This window comes from Ranitomeya variabilis, chromosome 4 (assembly GCF_051348905.1).
Source record: "Ranitomeya variabilis isolate aRanVar5 chromosome 4, aRanVar5.hap1, whole genome shotgun sequence".
Taxonomy (NCBI): domain Eukaryota; kingdom Metazoa; phylum Chordata; class Amphibia; order Anura; family Dendrobatidae; genus Ranitomeya; species Ranitomeya variabilis.
The window spans coordinates 309,386,060-309,400,037 of record NC_135235.1 but is presented as its reverse complement, the minus strand read 5'-3'; the positions used below and the strand labels follow the sequence as shown (position 1 = coordinate 309,400,037).

At 42.8% G+C, this 13,978-nt stretch overlaps 2 protein-coding genes across 10 annotated transcripts in view; both read right to left on the bottom strand.

Annotated features, from left to right (window-relative positions):
- The window catches only part of CAMTA1 (calmodulin binding transcription activator 1), a 2,053,806-nt gene that overhangs the window by 113,432 nt on the left and 1,926,396 nt on the right, over positions 1–13,978 (bottom strand). The window lies entirely within an intron of this gene.
- LOC143766994 (uncharacterized) lies at positions 6,370–12,279 on the bottom strand. Its single transcript, XM_077255013.1, has 7 exons — positions 11,908–12,279; positions 11,566–11,750; positions 11,201–11,518; positions 10,856–11,151; positions 9,348–10,026; positions 7,647–8,808; positions 6,370–7,582 (listed from the first exon to the last, which is right to left on the bottom strand). The coding sequence occupies exons 1-6, from the start codon at positions 12,277–12,279 to the stop codon at positions 7,974–7,976; spliced, it is 2,685 nt and encodes an 894-aa protein (XP_077111128.1). The 3' UTR covers positions 6,370–7,582; positions 7,647–7,973.

Below are 13,978 nucleotides of genomic sequence, written 5' to 3'. Positions count from 1 at the left end.
ACCTCTATCTTACTCATTATCCTATAGAAAATTATAGGTCAAATCTAAAAAAATATTTAGAATTGAGAGTCCTCAGTGGTTGATACCACTGAGGACTCTCAATTCTAAATATTTTTTATCACCTAGCTAACACGGTACAAAGACATATATCTTTCCTAGGTTAAATCTATAGATTTGGGTTCCATCAGATCAATGATGTTGGTTAAACCCAAAGGCAGACATAACATACAGGGAAGCCAAAAGAGATTGGTATCAACTAACTAGGTCATGGGTAGAGTTATACTATTAACGGCATCCCATATATGGAATAGGATGGGATTATTCATCTCTCGGCATTTCCCAATTTATTCCAAGCTACCAACAAGCTTTACTTTTAATCACACTATTTAACCCCTTCATGACCTTGGGATTTTCCGTTTTTCCGTGTTCATATTTTGCTCCCCTCCTTCCCAGAGCCATAACTTTTATATTTTTCCGTCAATTTGGCCATGTGAGGGCTTATTTTTTGCGGGACGAGTTGTACTTTTGAACGACATCATTGGTTTTGCCATATCGTGTACAAGAAAACGGGAAAAAAATTCCAAGTGCGGTGAAATTGCAAAAAAAGTGCAATCCCACACTTGTTTTTTGCTTGGCTTTTTTGCTAGGTTCACTAAATGCTAAAACTGACCTGCCATTATGATTCTCCAGGTCAGTATGAGTTCATAGACACCTAACATGACTAGGTTCTTTTTTATCTAAGTGGTGAAAAAAAATTCCAAACTTTGCTAAAAAAAAAAAAAATAAAAAAAAAATTGCACCATTTTCCGATATCCGTAGCGTTTCCATTTTTCATGATCTGGGGTCGGTTGAGGGCTTATTTTTTGTGTGCTGAGCTGGCGTTTTTAATGATAGCATTTTGGTGCAGATACGTTCTTTTGATCGCCCGTTATTGCATTTTAATGCAATGTCGCGGCGACCAAAAAAACCGTAATTCTGGAGTTTCGAATTTTTTTCTCGCTACGCTATTTAGCGATCAGATTAATGCTTTTTATTATTGATAGATCGGGCGATTCTGAACGCGGCGATACCAAATATGTGTAGATTTAATTTTTTTTTATTGATTTATTTTGAATGGGGCGAAAGGGGGGTGATTTAAACTTTTACATTTTTTTTATTTTTTTCACATTTTTTTTTACTTTTTTTTTAACTTTTGCCATGCTTCAATAGCCTCCATAGGAGGCTAGAAGCTGGCACAACACGATCGCCTCTCCTACATAGCAGCGATCTGATGTTCGCTGCTATGCAGTAGAATTGCAGGTGTGCTGTGAGCGCCGACCACAGGGTGGCGCTCACAGCTACCTGCGATCAGTAACCATAGAGGTCTCAAGGACCTCTATGGTTACAATGTACAAGCATCGCCGACCTCCGATCATGTGACGGGGGTCGGCGATGCGCTCATTTCCGGCCGCCCAGCCGGAAGCAGTAGTTAAATGCCGCTGTCTGCGTTTGACAGCGGCATTTAACCAGTTAATAGGCGCGGGCAGATCGCGATTCTGCCCGCGCCTATTGCGGGCACATGTCAGCTGTTAGAAACAGCTGACATGTCCCGGCTTTGATGCGGGCTCACCACCGGAGCCAGCATCAAAGCGGGGCTTCTGACCTCGGACGTACTATCCCGTCCGAGGTCAGAAAGGGGTTAAAATTATTTTAAAAAAAGTGTAAAAACGTATGGCACAACAAAAACAACTCCAAGGTATTTTTGACAAATAGAAACTATCCTTTTTCTAAGTCTTCTTCGTTGACTTTTTACAGATTCTCCGACCTAATGAATGTGATTCCGCACCAACACTGGAACCTACTCCATAACTTCATCTTCCTACATGCTGAGCTTGAAGTCATACTTTAGTAAACTTCACCTCCTTTATCTCCTACATGTTTCACCAAACAGATTTGTCAAGAAATAAAGGAGATTAAGTTTAATAAAGGGGGACTCGGTACAAATATATTTGATGGGGGCAAATGAAAAAGAATCTGCAATGACTAAAGGCCATTGTTCATTATTCCTATAAGCCAAAATCTAAGCGACATTTATATAGTTTACTTTGTTGTACAATAAGATTTTACTTTTTTTTTGTAAATATTTTTAAATATTGTCAGTAAAAGTGAAGAATAAAAGTAAATGTGCCACAACAATGCCTCTAGCGGAACTACATTTTCTACAATTAGTGGGATGTACAGTAAGTTTAATTCCCGCTATCATCCGAGGCCCACACTGCTTGGGCTATAGCTAATACTTTATATTACAGATTAACAGAAAACAAAAATAATATTGTGTAACCACTCGGGATGAACAACCTATAAATATGAAACACGACTACAAATACATTTTAAATATTTATTGATAATTTTTTAAATTTTAAATACGCTTACTCAACAGGACAAAAGGTTGAAGCACGGAGGGGCTACTGCTTATTTATAATCAATATATCCATTTAAGTCAATTTGTAGCAAAATACCGGTAAATCATGGAAAACATCAGTTAACTAACCAGAATTTTAATACAATAAATATGATAATAAATAATGAATTTTAAGTGTAAATACTAATGAAAAACCTTTGCTAAACAGAACCATATTTGGTAAAATAAGACATATAATGAATATAAAGCATAAATCACACCTAGAGGCAAGTATCAGCCAGATTAAGTGAATAAAACCATTGGAATGATTACTGGGTCCAATAAATTTTAACCACTCTCTATGCCATTGATTAATTAAAATAATCAATAGAGGTCAAAAAATCAAATAATGAACACCAAAGACTAAATGATTAAATGCCTGCTGGTGAATGTAAAATGACCAGTGCTAAAAGGTGGTTGATGCTTAAAGATGGTTGAAAAAAGTGCCTGTACATGAACAAGGTGCTGTTAAGGAGGATGGTACATACCTGCTCTCAATGCTGTGCCCAACGCACGTTTCGCCAAAGCTTTTACCAGGGACCTTTATATTACAGCTCTGCCTGTTCAGAATGGCTCTGATTTAAAGGCACAAGCCCATCAAAATTTAAGTGCATAAAGAATTAATTTCTATCATATCAGCGACAGGATGATTAGAAACCCCAAATAAAGTTAACCAGTTGCAAGAAAATGTAATTGACACATATAAGATGAAGGATGAAAGTGCTAATGGGTGGCGGAGGGATGTGACATCTGCTTTAATAATATAGTACCTGTTGTCACAAGTGATATTTGAGGATGTATGTTACCTCTGCAATGGATGCTGCACCTACTGTAAGTCATGGCTCATGAGATTGTAGATAATCTCTTCCGATACTAACAACAACTGACGTCTAATGCTCTACTGTCGGCTATAAACATACCATGACAGTGTGTGGAAATAGTTTATATGTGATCATTCTCCATACTACACATGCACATTTTGTTTCTTTACAACTTTGTCCCTGCTCAGCCAATTTAGTTCGGTAAGATGGATAGTTCAGACGTGCATATCAACATATGATTAGTTGGCCGTTAATCTTAAAAGGTTATTATTTCCTTCTTATTTCAGGAGTGCACCACTCCTCAGCCAACTGAGTGCTGAGGATCAGGTACCCTTAGTTGATTGACAGTTTAGACCATCAGCATCGGTGACCCAAACTGTATGCTCCTGATAGTGATACAAAAGGTAGAGCCTTGCCTCTGTAGCACTTAAGCTGCCAGATCAGGCCCTAATACTGCTCTCCAATGACCCTTTGCCAGCTTTAGTGCAGTTCTTACAAGCTCAATAGAAAAGAGCTTGTAAGCACTGAACATATTTGGCGACAGAGGTGGCCAGTCCCTTAGGCAACAAGCTGCACACCACGAAACCCACAGAAAATTATAATTATTAAGAGAACACTTTCAAGTTTTAGTAGATAATACGTTTGAAAGATGCTTGTTTTTACAAGCACTGTCCAATTGTACTGATCTTTGAAAATAGGAATAACCCTTTAAGTCTAAAATCAACTGAAATGTTAAACATCCAGATGCCTTTGAATTTAACATTAATCTCTTTTAAGACTCAAAAACCTAAAAATGCAAGGATAATTGTCATCTGATTCTTGCTGCCCAACCTGCGAATGAGTCAATGCTCACCTGCATGATTATAGCCAAATATATTTTTTGTGAAACTTTGAAGCATTATATAGCAAATATAGTTAGGAAATCCATCCAAGGAAAAATATATCTGGCCGTAACCGTGCCTCAGTGTGGGCAGCAAGAATCAGACGACATGCTCTCTTCAAGAGAACTTGACTCCACCACTGCTCCCAAATCGCATTCATAAAAGTCCAAGAAGCTGTGATACGAGAAGCTGATTATTTTTTCTAGTTGTTTCTGTGCCTTACAGGGAAGGATGTAGCCATATAGCAAGGTTCACTTTCATAAAAATATTTCAAGGAAATTAATTCAGTGCCTAAAGGCTATAGTAATAATAAACAGGCTGCAGAAATGCTTTATTTCACAGCTGTCAATCTAAGCAGTAATTTCCTTGCTGAAATTATACTTTAATTAAACAACACGCTTCATTTAAAGGTCACACTTTTTTTTTTTTTTAATAAAATGGCTTTGAAAGATTTACAGTGTAAAGACAAAATGACATAAAATATGGATTAGGTATATTCACTACTTATGTGTAAAAGTGTTTTGCAGTGAATGATTTCTTAGGTTTTAAATACAAAAGTTATTTTAGTAGGGATATGGCAGCTAAGACTAACATACAGGTTTGAATGCATCTTCGAAGTTTATAGACAATAAGATAAATATTCCCATAGTTCTATTTATAAAGGCGAAGAACACTTCAACAATATATAGCTCCCATAATCTATTGTGGTGTAATACCGTATAGATAAGAAGTGATAAGAAGCAATGTAACAATAACAATTCAATCTTTATTAATAAACAATAGTATAAAAACAAGTTTTAAAAGACAGGGCAGAGAAATAGGCCTCCAAATGGTGGGGTAATGAAAACAGCAGCAAGTAATGGTAAAGTGCACAGTAGGGTAAAAGGATAAGGAGAGTACCATACATAAAGGGGGCTGAGCCGTATGTATTATCCTTATATTTAAAGAAGGGCACAAACAGAGAGACTCAGCAAGCACTAAATAGTTGCAGTATATGCTGAGTTTTGCAAATACTATAAGTTTTGCAAATACTGAGTTTTGCAAATATTATAAACTTTCCCTTAAAAAAGGAGAAACAGAGGCCCGAAGAGTATAAAAAAGAAAGCTAAATGCTTATCATTGATGTTATAGATGCTTCCCTCCTCATATGTACCAACAAAATAGAATCATGAAAAGATATATAGAATATCCAAAGTATTACTGCGGTTAAATACCCGCTTAAGAGTTGGTACTGTGGAATTTCTCTGCCCTGTTTTTTTAAACTTATTTGAATTTTTATTGGTACATTGCTTCTTATCACTTCTTATCCATATGGTATTACACCACAATAGATTATGGTAACAATAAGATAAATAGTCATCTCTTGATTGAAATCAATTGGAGTTGTAAAAAGTGTGTAAGGCTACGTTCACATTTGCGTTGTTGGGCGCAGCGTCGTCGACGCATACGTCATGCACCCCTATCTTTAACATGGGGGGCGCATGGACATGCGCCGGTATGCGTTGTACTGCGTTTTACGACGCATGCGTCATATAGACGCACAAGACAGGGCGCAGGGGACGCTACTTGTAGCGTTTTCCCTGCGCCGAAAGTCCCGATCTGTAGGATCTTATGACAACACATGCGTCGCAAAACGCTGCGTTGTGTACATGCGTTGTTGGTTGCGTCGCCCACGCTGCGCCCAACAACGCAAATGTGAATGTAGCCTTAGTGTTCCATTAAGGTTTGAGGGACTGCCATGGGCACCAAACTTGGGCCTTACAATTTCAGAAAGCCTGGAATTATTATCTAGGCAAATTAATTTACTTGTGTCTGAGCAGCAATATAAGCAGAATTGAAAGGTTTTCAAAGGATCAGTAATAGAATATACATGGTATCAAAATGGTACCCCACTACTTTTACCAGTTCCAGGTTGCTGGGATTGCCTAACTTAATTAGGGTAAATATATGCTTCCCTTTCTCTATTATAGAAGGATATATACTAAACCTAAGATCTGTTCAGTTGAATTGGATCTATTGCTCTCTGTTATCAGTCAGCTTTTGTTAAGAAACAACTAACTGATAGGAAATTTTAAAAAAGGGATCCTTTTCCCAAGATCATAATATAATGTCGTATGTCTCCAGTGCTCAAAGCGTCCACATACATTTACTATAAGTCCATCCTGGGACTGATATCAGTTGCTCTTCTCTACAATTTTAAGGTGTCAACTTTATTTTAATTTTTTTTCACATTTCTGCAATTGGTTTTAATTTTTGCTCTTCGCCCCAAAATGGCTGTAATTAATGAATATAGTCACTGGATGCCCACCTTGCCATACCTTGAATGCACAACCAGTGACTCGTTGATCCCATAAATCAGTGATAACACGTTATAATCAACTCCATGTCCAGTATGAGAGGCAGGGACGTAGAGGCAAGGAAATGATGCACAAGGTAATTTAGCATGTGAATGCTGACCCAAGGCTCCATTGTAACAATATATATGAAAATAGCTACATTAAATTGGTTCCAGAGACAGGTTCCATTTTCTTATACATTTCCTTGAAACAGTCTTAAAATGCAGCCAGGCACTAAATTGACAGTAAACATGGTTTTATTGAGCTGTTAGTATAGGGGGATCAGATAATCAGGGAGCGAAGAATGCCATCAGGGAGGGGTGATCTCCTTTCTCTTGGAAAAATGCAGCAGCGCAGGGTAGAATTATGCTCTAGGTCATGTGACCCATTCATTACCAGAGTTATGACATCATCTTTGCTCTTTGTCTCTCACCATTAAGACACTGCTAATTGGAGATAATTGGCTACAAAGGCATCACAGGCTTTAAAATGATTTTCTTTTAATTTCCAGGAATTGACTGAAGATTTCCTCGAAAAGAAAGAACTATCTGCTTGGAAGAAAATATAAAATCTCCTATTGATCAGCGCTCACTCAGCAGAAGTCCTGCTCGTTGCATAACGGATTATCTGTCATTTGAAAAATATTTATGTTGATAGTCAATAATTTGGAAATAGATTGGAAATAAGTCAGTGAAATTGATTTCCATTTGTTGAGGGCTTATTTCTGAGAAAATGAAATAATACAAGGATCAAGGGTGGGAATTTCTACTAAAAGCCCTAGAGGTACACGACACTGCCGCCCTACAGGTATAAATGTCTGTAAACTCAAAAGCACCAATGTTACACAGTTCCTTAGATTCTTTCATACTAGCTCCCCAGCCCCACTGGTGCTCAGCTCAACATGGCTACCAATGTGCAGCTCATTAGCCCTACTGCTACAAAGCTCCACAGCCCTAGTGGTACTCAGCTCCAGTCTCACTAGTCCACAGCTCCAACATTCCACGGTCTCACTGGTCCACAGCTTCACAGTCAATGGTCTCACTGGTCCACAGCTCCAACATTCCACGGTCTCACTGGTCCACAGCTTCACAGTCAATGGTCTCACTGGTCCACAGCTCCAACATTCCACGGTCTCACTGGTCCACAGCTTCACAGTCAATGGTCTCACTGATCCACAGCTCCAACATTCCACTGTCTCACTGGTACACAGTTTCATAGTCAATAGTCTCAGTGGTACACAGTATATCAGGAGCACTGTTTCACAGCCATATTGGCAAATAGCTCCACTCTCTCACTGGTACACAGCTCCACAATTCCACAGCCTCACTGATAAATAGCTCCACAGTCTCACTGGCACAAAGAGCCAATATCACTAGTATATCGCTCCATGACTAGTACATAGCTATGTCCACTCTCCACAGTGTCACTGGTTCACATCTCCAAAGTAACACCGACATACTGCTGCACAGTCTCACTGGTACACAATTCCACAGCCTTACTGGTAGATGGCTTCACTGGTATATTGCTCCACAGTCTCACTGGTACACCACTCCACAGTCTCACTGGTACACCGCTCCACAGTCTCACTGGTACACCGCTCCACAGTCTCACTGGTACACCGCTCCACAGTCTCACTGGTACACCGCTCCACAGTCTCACTAGTACACCGCTCCACAGTCTCACTGGTACACCGCTCCACAGTCTCACTGGTGCACCGCTCCACAGTCTCACTGGTACACCGCTCCACAGTCTCACTGGTGCACCGCTCCACAGTCTCACTGGTACACCGCTCCACAGTCTCACTGGTACACTGCTCCACAGTCTCACTGGTACACTGCTCCACAGTCTCACTGGTACACAGCTCCACAGTCTCACTGGTACACTGCTCCACAGTCTCACTGGTACACTGCTCCACAGTCTCACTGGTACACTGCTCCACAGTCTCACTGGTACACTGCTCCACAGTCTCACTGGTACACTGCTCCACAGTCTCACTGGTACACTGCTCCACAGTCTCACTGGTACACAGCTCCACAGTCTCACTGGTACACTGCTCCACAGTCTCACTGGTACACTGCTCCACAGTCTCACTGGTACACAGCTCCACTGTCTCACTGGTACACTGCTCCACAGTCTCACTGGTACACTGCTCCACAGTCTCACTGGTATACTGCTCCACAGTCTCACTGGTATACTGCTCCACAGTCTCACTGGTATACTGCTCCACAGTGTCACTGGTACAATTCTCCACCAACTCACTGCTCCACTGCTCCACAGTTTCACTGGTACAATTCTCCACATTCTCACAGGTACACCACTCCACAGCCTCACTGGTACAATTCTTCAAAGTCTCACTGATACAATTCTACACAGTCTCACTGGTACAATTCTTGAGACTTATTGGTAGACTGCTTCACAGTCTCACTGATATAATTCTCCTCAGTATCACCGGTACACTGCTCCACAGTCTCACTAGTACACAGCTCCACAGTGTCACTGGTACACTGCTCCACAATCTCACTGGTACACTGCTCCACTGTCTCACTGGTACACAGCTCCACAATTCCACAGCCTCACTGATAAATAGCTCCACAGTCTCACTGGTACAAAGAGCCAATATCACTAGTATATAGCTCCATGACTAGTACATAGCTATGTCCACTCTCCACAGTGTCACTGGTTCACATCTCCAAAGTAACACCGACATACACCTGCACAGTCTCACTAGTACACAATTCCACAGCCTTACTGGTAGATGGCTTCACTGGTATATTGCTCCACAGTCTCACTGGTACACTGCTCCACAGTCTCACTGGTACACTGCTCCACAGTCTCACTGGTACACAGCTCCACGGTCTCACTGGTTCACAGCTCCACGGTCTCACTGGTAAACTGCTCCACAGTCTCACTGGTACACTGCTCCACAGTCTCACTGGTACACTGCTCCACAGTCTCACTGGTACTCCACTCCACAGTCTCACTGGTACACTGCTCCACAGTCTCACTGGTACACAGCGCCACTGTCTCACTGGTACAATTCTCCACAAACTCACTGGTACACTGCTCCACAGTCTCACTGGTACACTGCTCCACAGTCTCACTGGTACACAGCTCCACTGTCTCACTGGTACAATTCTCCACAAACTCACTGGTACACTGCTCCACAGTCTCACTGGTACACTGCTCCACAGTCTCACTGGTACACAGCTCCACTGTCTCACTAGTACACCGCTCCACAGTCTCACTGGTACACCGCTCCACAGTCTCACTGGTACACCGCTCCACAGTCTCACTGGTACACCGCTCCACAGTCTCACTGGTACACCGCTCCACAGTCTCACTGGTACACCGCTCCACAGTCTCACTGGTACACCGCTGCACAGTCTCACTGGTACACCGCTGCACAGTCTCACTGGTACACCGCTCCACAGTCTCACTGGTACACCGCTCCACAGTCTCACTGGTACACCGCTCCACAGTCTCACTGGTACACAGCTCCACAGTCTCACTGGTACACTGCTCCACAGTCTCACTGGTACACAGCTCCACTGTCTAACTGGTACAATTCTCCACAGACTCACTGGTACACTGCTCCACAGTCTCACTGGTACACTGCTCCACAGTCTCACTGGTACACTGCTCCACAGTCTCACTGGTATACTGCTCCACAGTCTCACTGGTTTACTGCTCCACAGTGTCACTGGTACAATTCTCCACCAACTCACTGCTCCACAGTTTCACTGGTACAATTCTCCACATTCTTCTCAGTCTCTCTGGTACAATTCTCCACATTCTCACAGGTACACCACTCCACAGCCTCACTGGTACAATTCTTCAAAGTCTCACTGATACAATTCTACACAGTCTCACTGGTACAATTCTTGAGACTTATTGGTAGACTGCTTCACAGTCTCACTGATATAATTCTCCTCAGTATCACCGGTACACTGCTCCACAGTCTCACTAGTACACAGCTCCACAGTGTCACTGGTACACTGCTCCACAATCTCACTGGTACACTGCTCCACAGTCTCACTGGTACACAGCTCCACAATTCCACAGCCTCACTGATAAATAGCTCCACAGTCTCACTGGTACAAAGAGCCAATATCACTAGTATATAGCTCCATGACTAGTACATAGCTATGGCCACTCTCCACAGTGTCACTGGTTCACATCTCCAAAAGTAACACCGACATACAGCTGCACAGTCTCACTGGTACACAATTCCACAGCCTTACTGGTAGATGGCTTCACTGGTATATTGCTCCACAGTCTCACTCGTACACTGCTCCACAGTCTCACTGGTACACTGCTCCACAGTCTCACTGGTACACAGCTCCACGGTCTCACTGGTTCACAGCTCCACGGTCTCACTGGTACACTGCTCCACAGTCTCACTGGTACACTGCTCCACAGTCTCACTGGTACACCGCTCCACAGTCTCACTGGTACACAGCTCCACAGTCTCACTGGTACCCCACTCCACAGTCTCACTGGTACACTGCTCCACAGTCTCACTGGTACACTGCTCCACAGTCTCACTGGTACCCCGCTCCACAGTCTCACTGGTACACTGCTCCACAGTCTCACTGGTACACAGCTCCACTGTCTCACTGGTACAATTCTCCACAAACTCACTGGTACACTGCTCCACATTCTTCACAGTCTCACTGGTACAATTCTCCACAGACTCACTGGTAAAATTCTTCAAAGTCTCACTGATACAATTCTTCAGACTTATTGGTACACTGCTCCACAGTCTCACTGGTACACTGCTCCACAGTCTCACTGGTACACTGCTCCACTGTCTCACTGGTACACTGCTCCACAGTCTTACTGGTATACTGCTCCACAGTCTCACTGGTATACTGCTCCACAGTCTCACTGGTATACTGCTCCACAGTGTCACTGGTACAATTCTCCACCAACTCACTGCTCCACTGCTCCACAGTCTCACTGGCACAATTCTCCACATTCTTCACAGTCTCTCTGGTACAATTCTCCACATTCTCACAGGTACACCACTCCACAGCCTCACTGGTACAATTCTTCAAAGTCTCACTGATACAATTCTACAGTCTCACTGGTACAATTCTTCAGACTTATTGGTACACTGCTCCACAGTCTCGCTGGTATAATTCTCCTCAGTATCACCGATACACTGCTCCACAGTCTCACTGGTACAAATCTCCACAGTCTCATTGGTACACCGCTCTACAGTCTCACCACTAAACAGCTCCACAGTCTCCCCGGTACACAGCTGCACAGTCTAATTGGTATAATTCTCCACAGTCTCATTGGTACACCGCTCCATAGTCTCACTGGTATAATTCTCCACAGTCTCACCATTACACCATTACACAGTTCCACAGTCTCACTGGTACACAGCTCCGCTGTCTTATTGGTACACCGCTCCATAGTCTCACTGATCCACAACTCCACAGTTTCCTCTCACTGGTATACAGCTCCATAGTCTCACTGGCACACCGCTCCATAGTCTCACTGGTACACAGCTCCATAGTCTCAATGGTACACAGCTCCATAGTCTCACCGGTACACAGCTCCACAGTCTCACTGGTATAATTCTCCACAGTCTCACCATTACACAGCTCCACATGCTCACAGCTCCACAGTCTCCCCGGTACACAGCTCCACCATCTCACTGGTACAATTCTCCACAGTCTCATTGGGACCCACTCCATAGTCTCACCGGTACACAGCTCCACATTCTCACTGGTACACAGCTCCACATTCTCACTGGTACACAGCTCCACATTCTCACTGGTACACAGCTCCATAGCCTCATTGGTACACCGCTCCACATTCTTACGCCGGGTTCACATTGCATTAACAGCAGATCATTCAACACATGCGTTAACGGGCTGCTGTTAACGCAAGTGCCGATATGTCAGCGCGCTAGCGCAGATAGAGCTAGCAGATGCTCTATCTGCGCTATCAGAGACGGAACCGGAAACGCTGCAGCCCGCGTCCCAGGGTCCGTCACTCAATGATGGCACATCGCTAGCGCATGCCCATTCTGGGAGTGTGCTAGCGATGCGTCCGCCATAGGAATTGATGGCGGCGTTACAGGACTGCGTTACACCGCGTTGTAACATAGTCCGTCTAACGGACGCCTGCAACGCAGTGTGAACCTGGCCTTACTGGTACAATTTTCCACAGTCTCATTGGTACACTGCTCCACAGTCTCATTGGTACACCACTGCATAGTCTCACTGGTAGAATTCTCCAGTGTCACTGATACACTACTGCTCCACAGTCTCACTGGTACAATGCTCCGCAATCTCGCTGGTACTTATCTAGCTAGATGATCTGTTTGCTGGAGGATCCAGGTCTTCTGCTGCCACTACTTCACCTATTCTCACAAGCATTAAATCTTATATTATCCTAGCATATCTGTCTATTGCCTGTAAATGTGACCAGTCTGATTTTGTATATACAGCATTACTATTTCTGTTACTGTGTTGTAGATTGCAAGTAAAGGTGTTGAGTGAGTGAGTGACCCAGGGGAACTAACGGGACATTGTCAGAAAACATTCAGCTCTGCTACATCGACTCGCTAACTTCAGACAAGGTGTGCATTCACTTCCTTGCAACAACCAGCTGTTGACAGATACATATTGATTTGTGTTTCCGGATTTTCGCCCCTCTCTGTGTGTCCTCCCTCGCACTTCTGATTACTCCACAATTCCTAGAAATACACTACACCTCCTAGGTACAGCTCTGCACATCTGTGACTTGGCTGGAAGGGAATCATAAAGTGGTGATACTGAGGGACCTCAAATTCTTCAGTGGATAGGTTTCCATATCCAAGATCTGGGATCTGGGCCAATAGTAAGATTGCAGCACCAAAGAATTAAATGACAAATTTGTCTCTGCTACATACAGTATATAGTAGAATTTATTTGCCAGTGTTCACCATGCACGGTAATATTACAATTTCTTATTAGTGATTTTCCAAGAGACTGTAAAGAAATGTACAGACCATCTGCCAGTAATAACCATGAGATAGTTAACCAGGACATTCAGCTCTGCTACATCTATATATCATCCAATTGTATGTAGTCTTAATGGACTGGGAATCATACAGATATAAAATATTACATAGGCTAAAAAGACAAAGGTCCATCAGTGTCACCTTTTCTGAAGTCAATAATAGAAGCTGCTCAGCTTTATAACAATAAATGTAACTGCTCAACAGATAGAGATTAGGTTTTCATCTCTTTAAATATATCTAGAAGTGATGAGCAAAACTTGGTATCAAATATTGATGGAATGTACAGTAACTTAGAATCATATGCTTCAATTGTAGCCATAGATTCCATGTGAGATTACAGGATAACAACTCCTTCAAGGAGCAGTAATGGATTTCTAGTAAATAGTTGCACAGCTTAAGTGATCTACATTACCAGGCAGCATTCAGATGGTTAATCGTCCCTTTCCGCTCTTTGTTCCTTTGTTCTATAGCTCCAGCTTCAG

Excerpts from the sequence above, each read along its gene's own strand:
- LOC143766994 (XM_077255013.1), bottom strand. The coding sequence starts at position 12,279 with ATGGAGCTGTGTACCAGTGAGAATGTGGAGCTGTGTACCAGTGAGAAT. Across the intron at positions 11,152-11,200 it reads AAGTCTGAAGAATTGTATCA|TGAGACTGTGAAGAATGTGG; the intron begins GTGAGACTTTGA and ends GAATTGTACCAG. Across the intron at positions 8,809-9,347 it reads ACCAGTGAGACCGTGGAGCT|TGAGGCTGTGGAGTGGTGTA; the intron begins GTGAACCAGTGA and ends GAATTGTACCAG.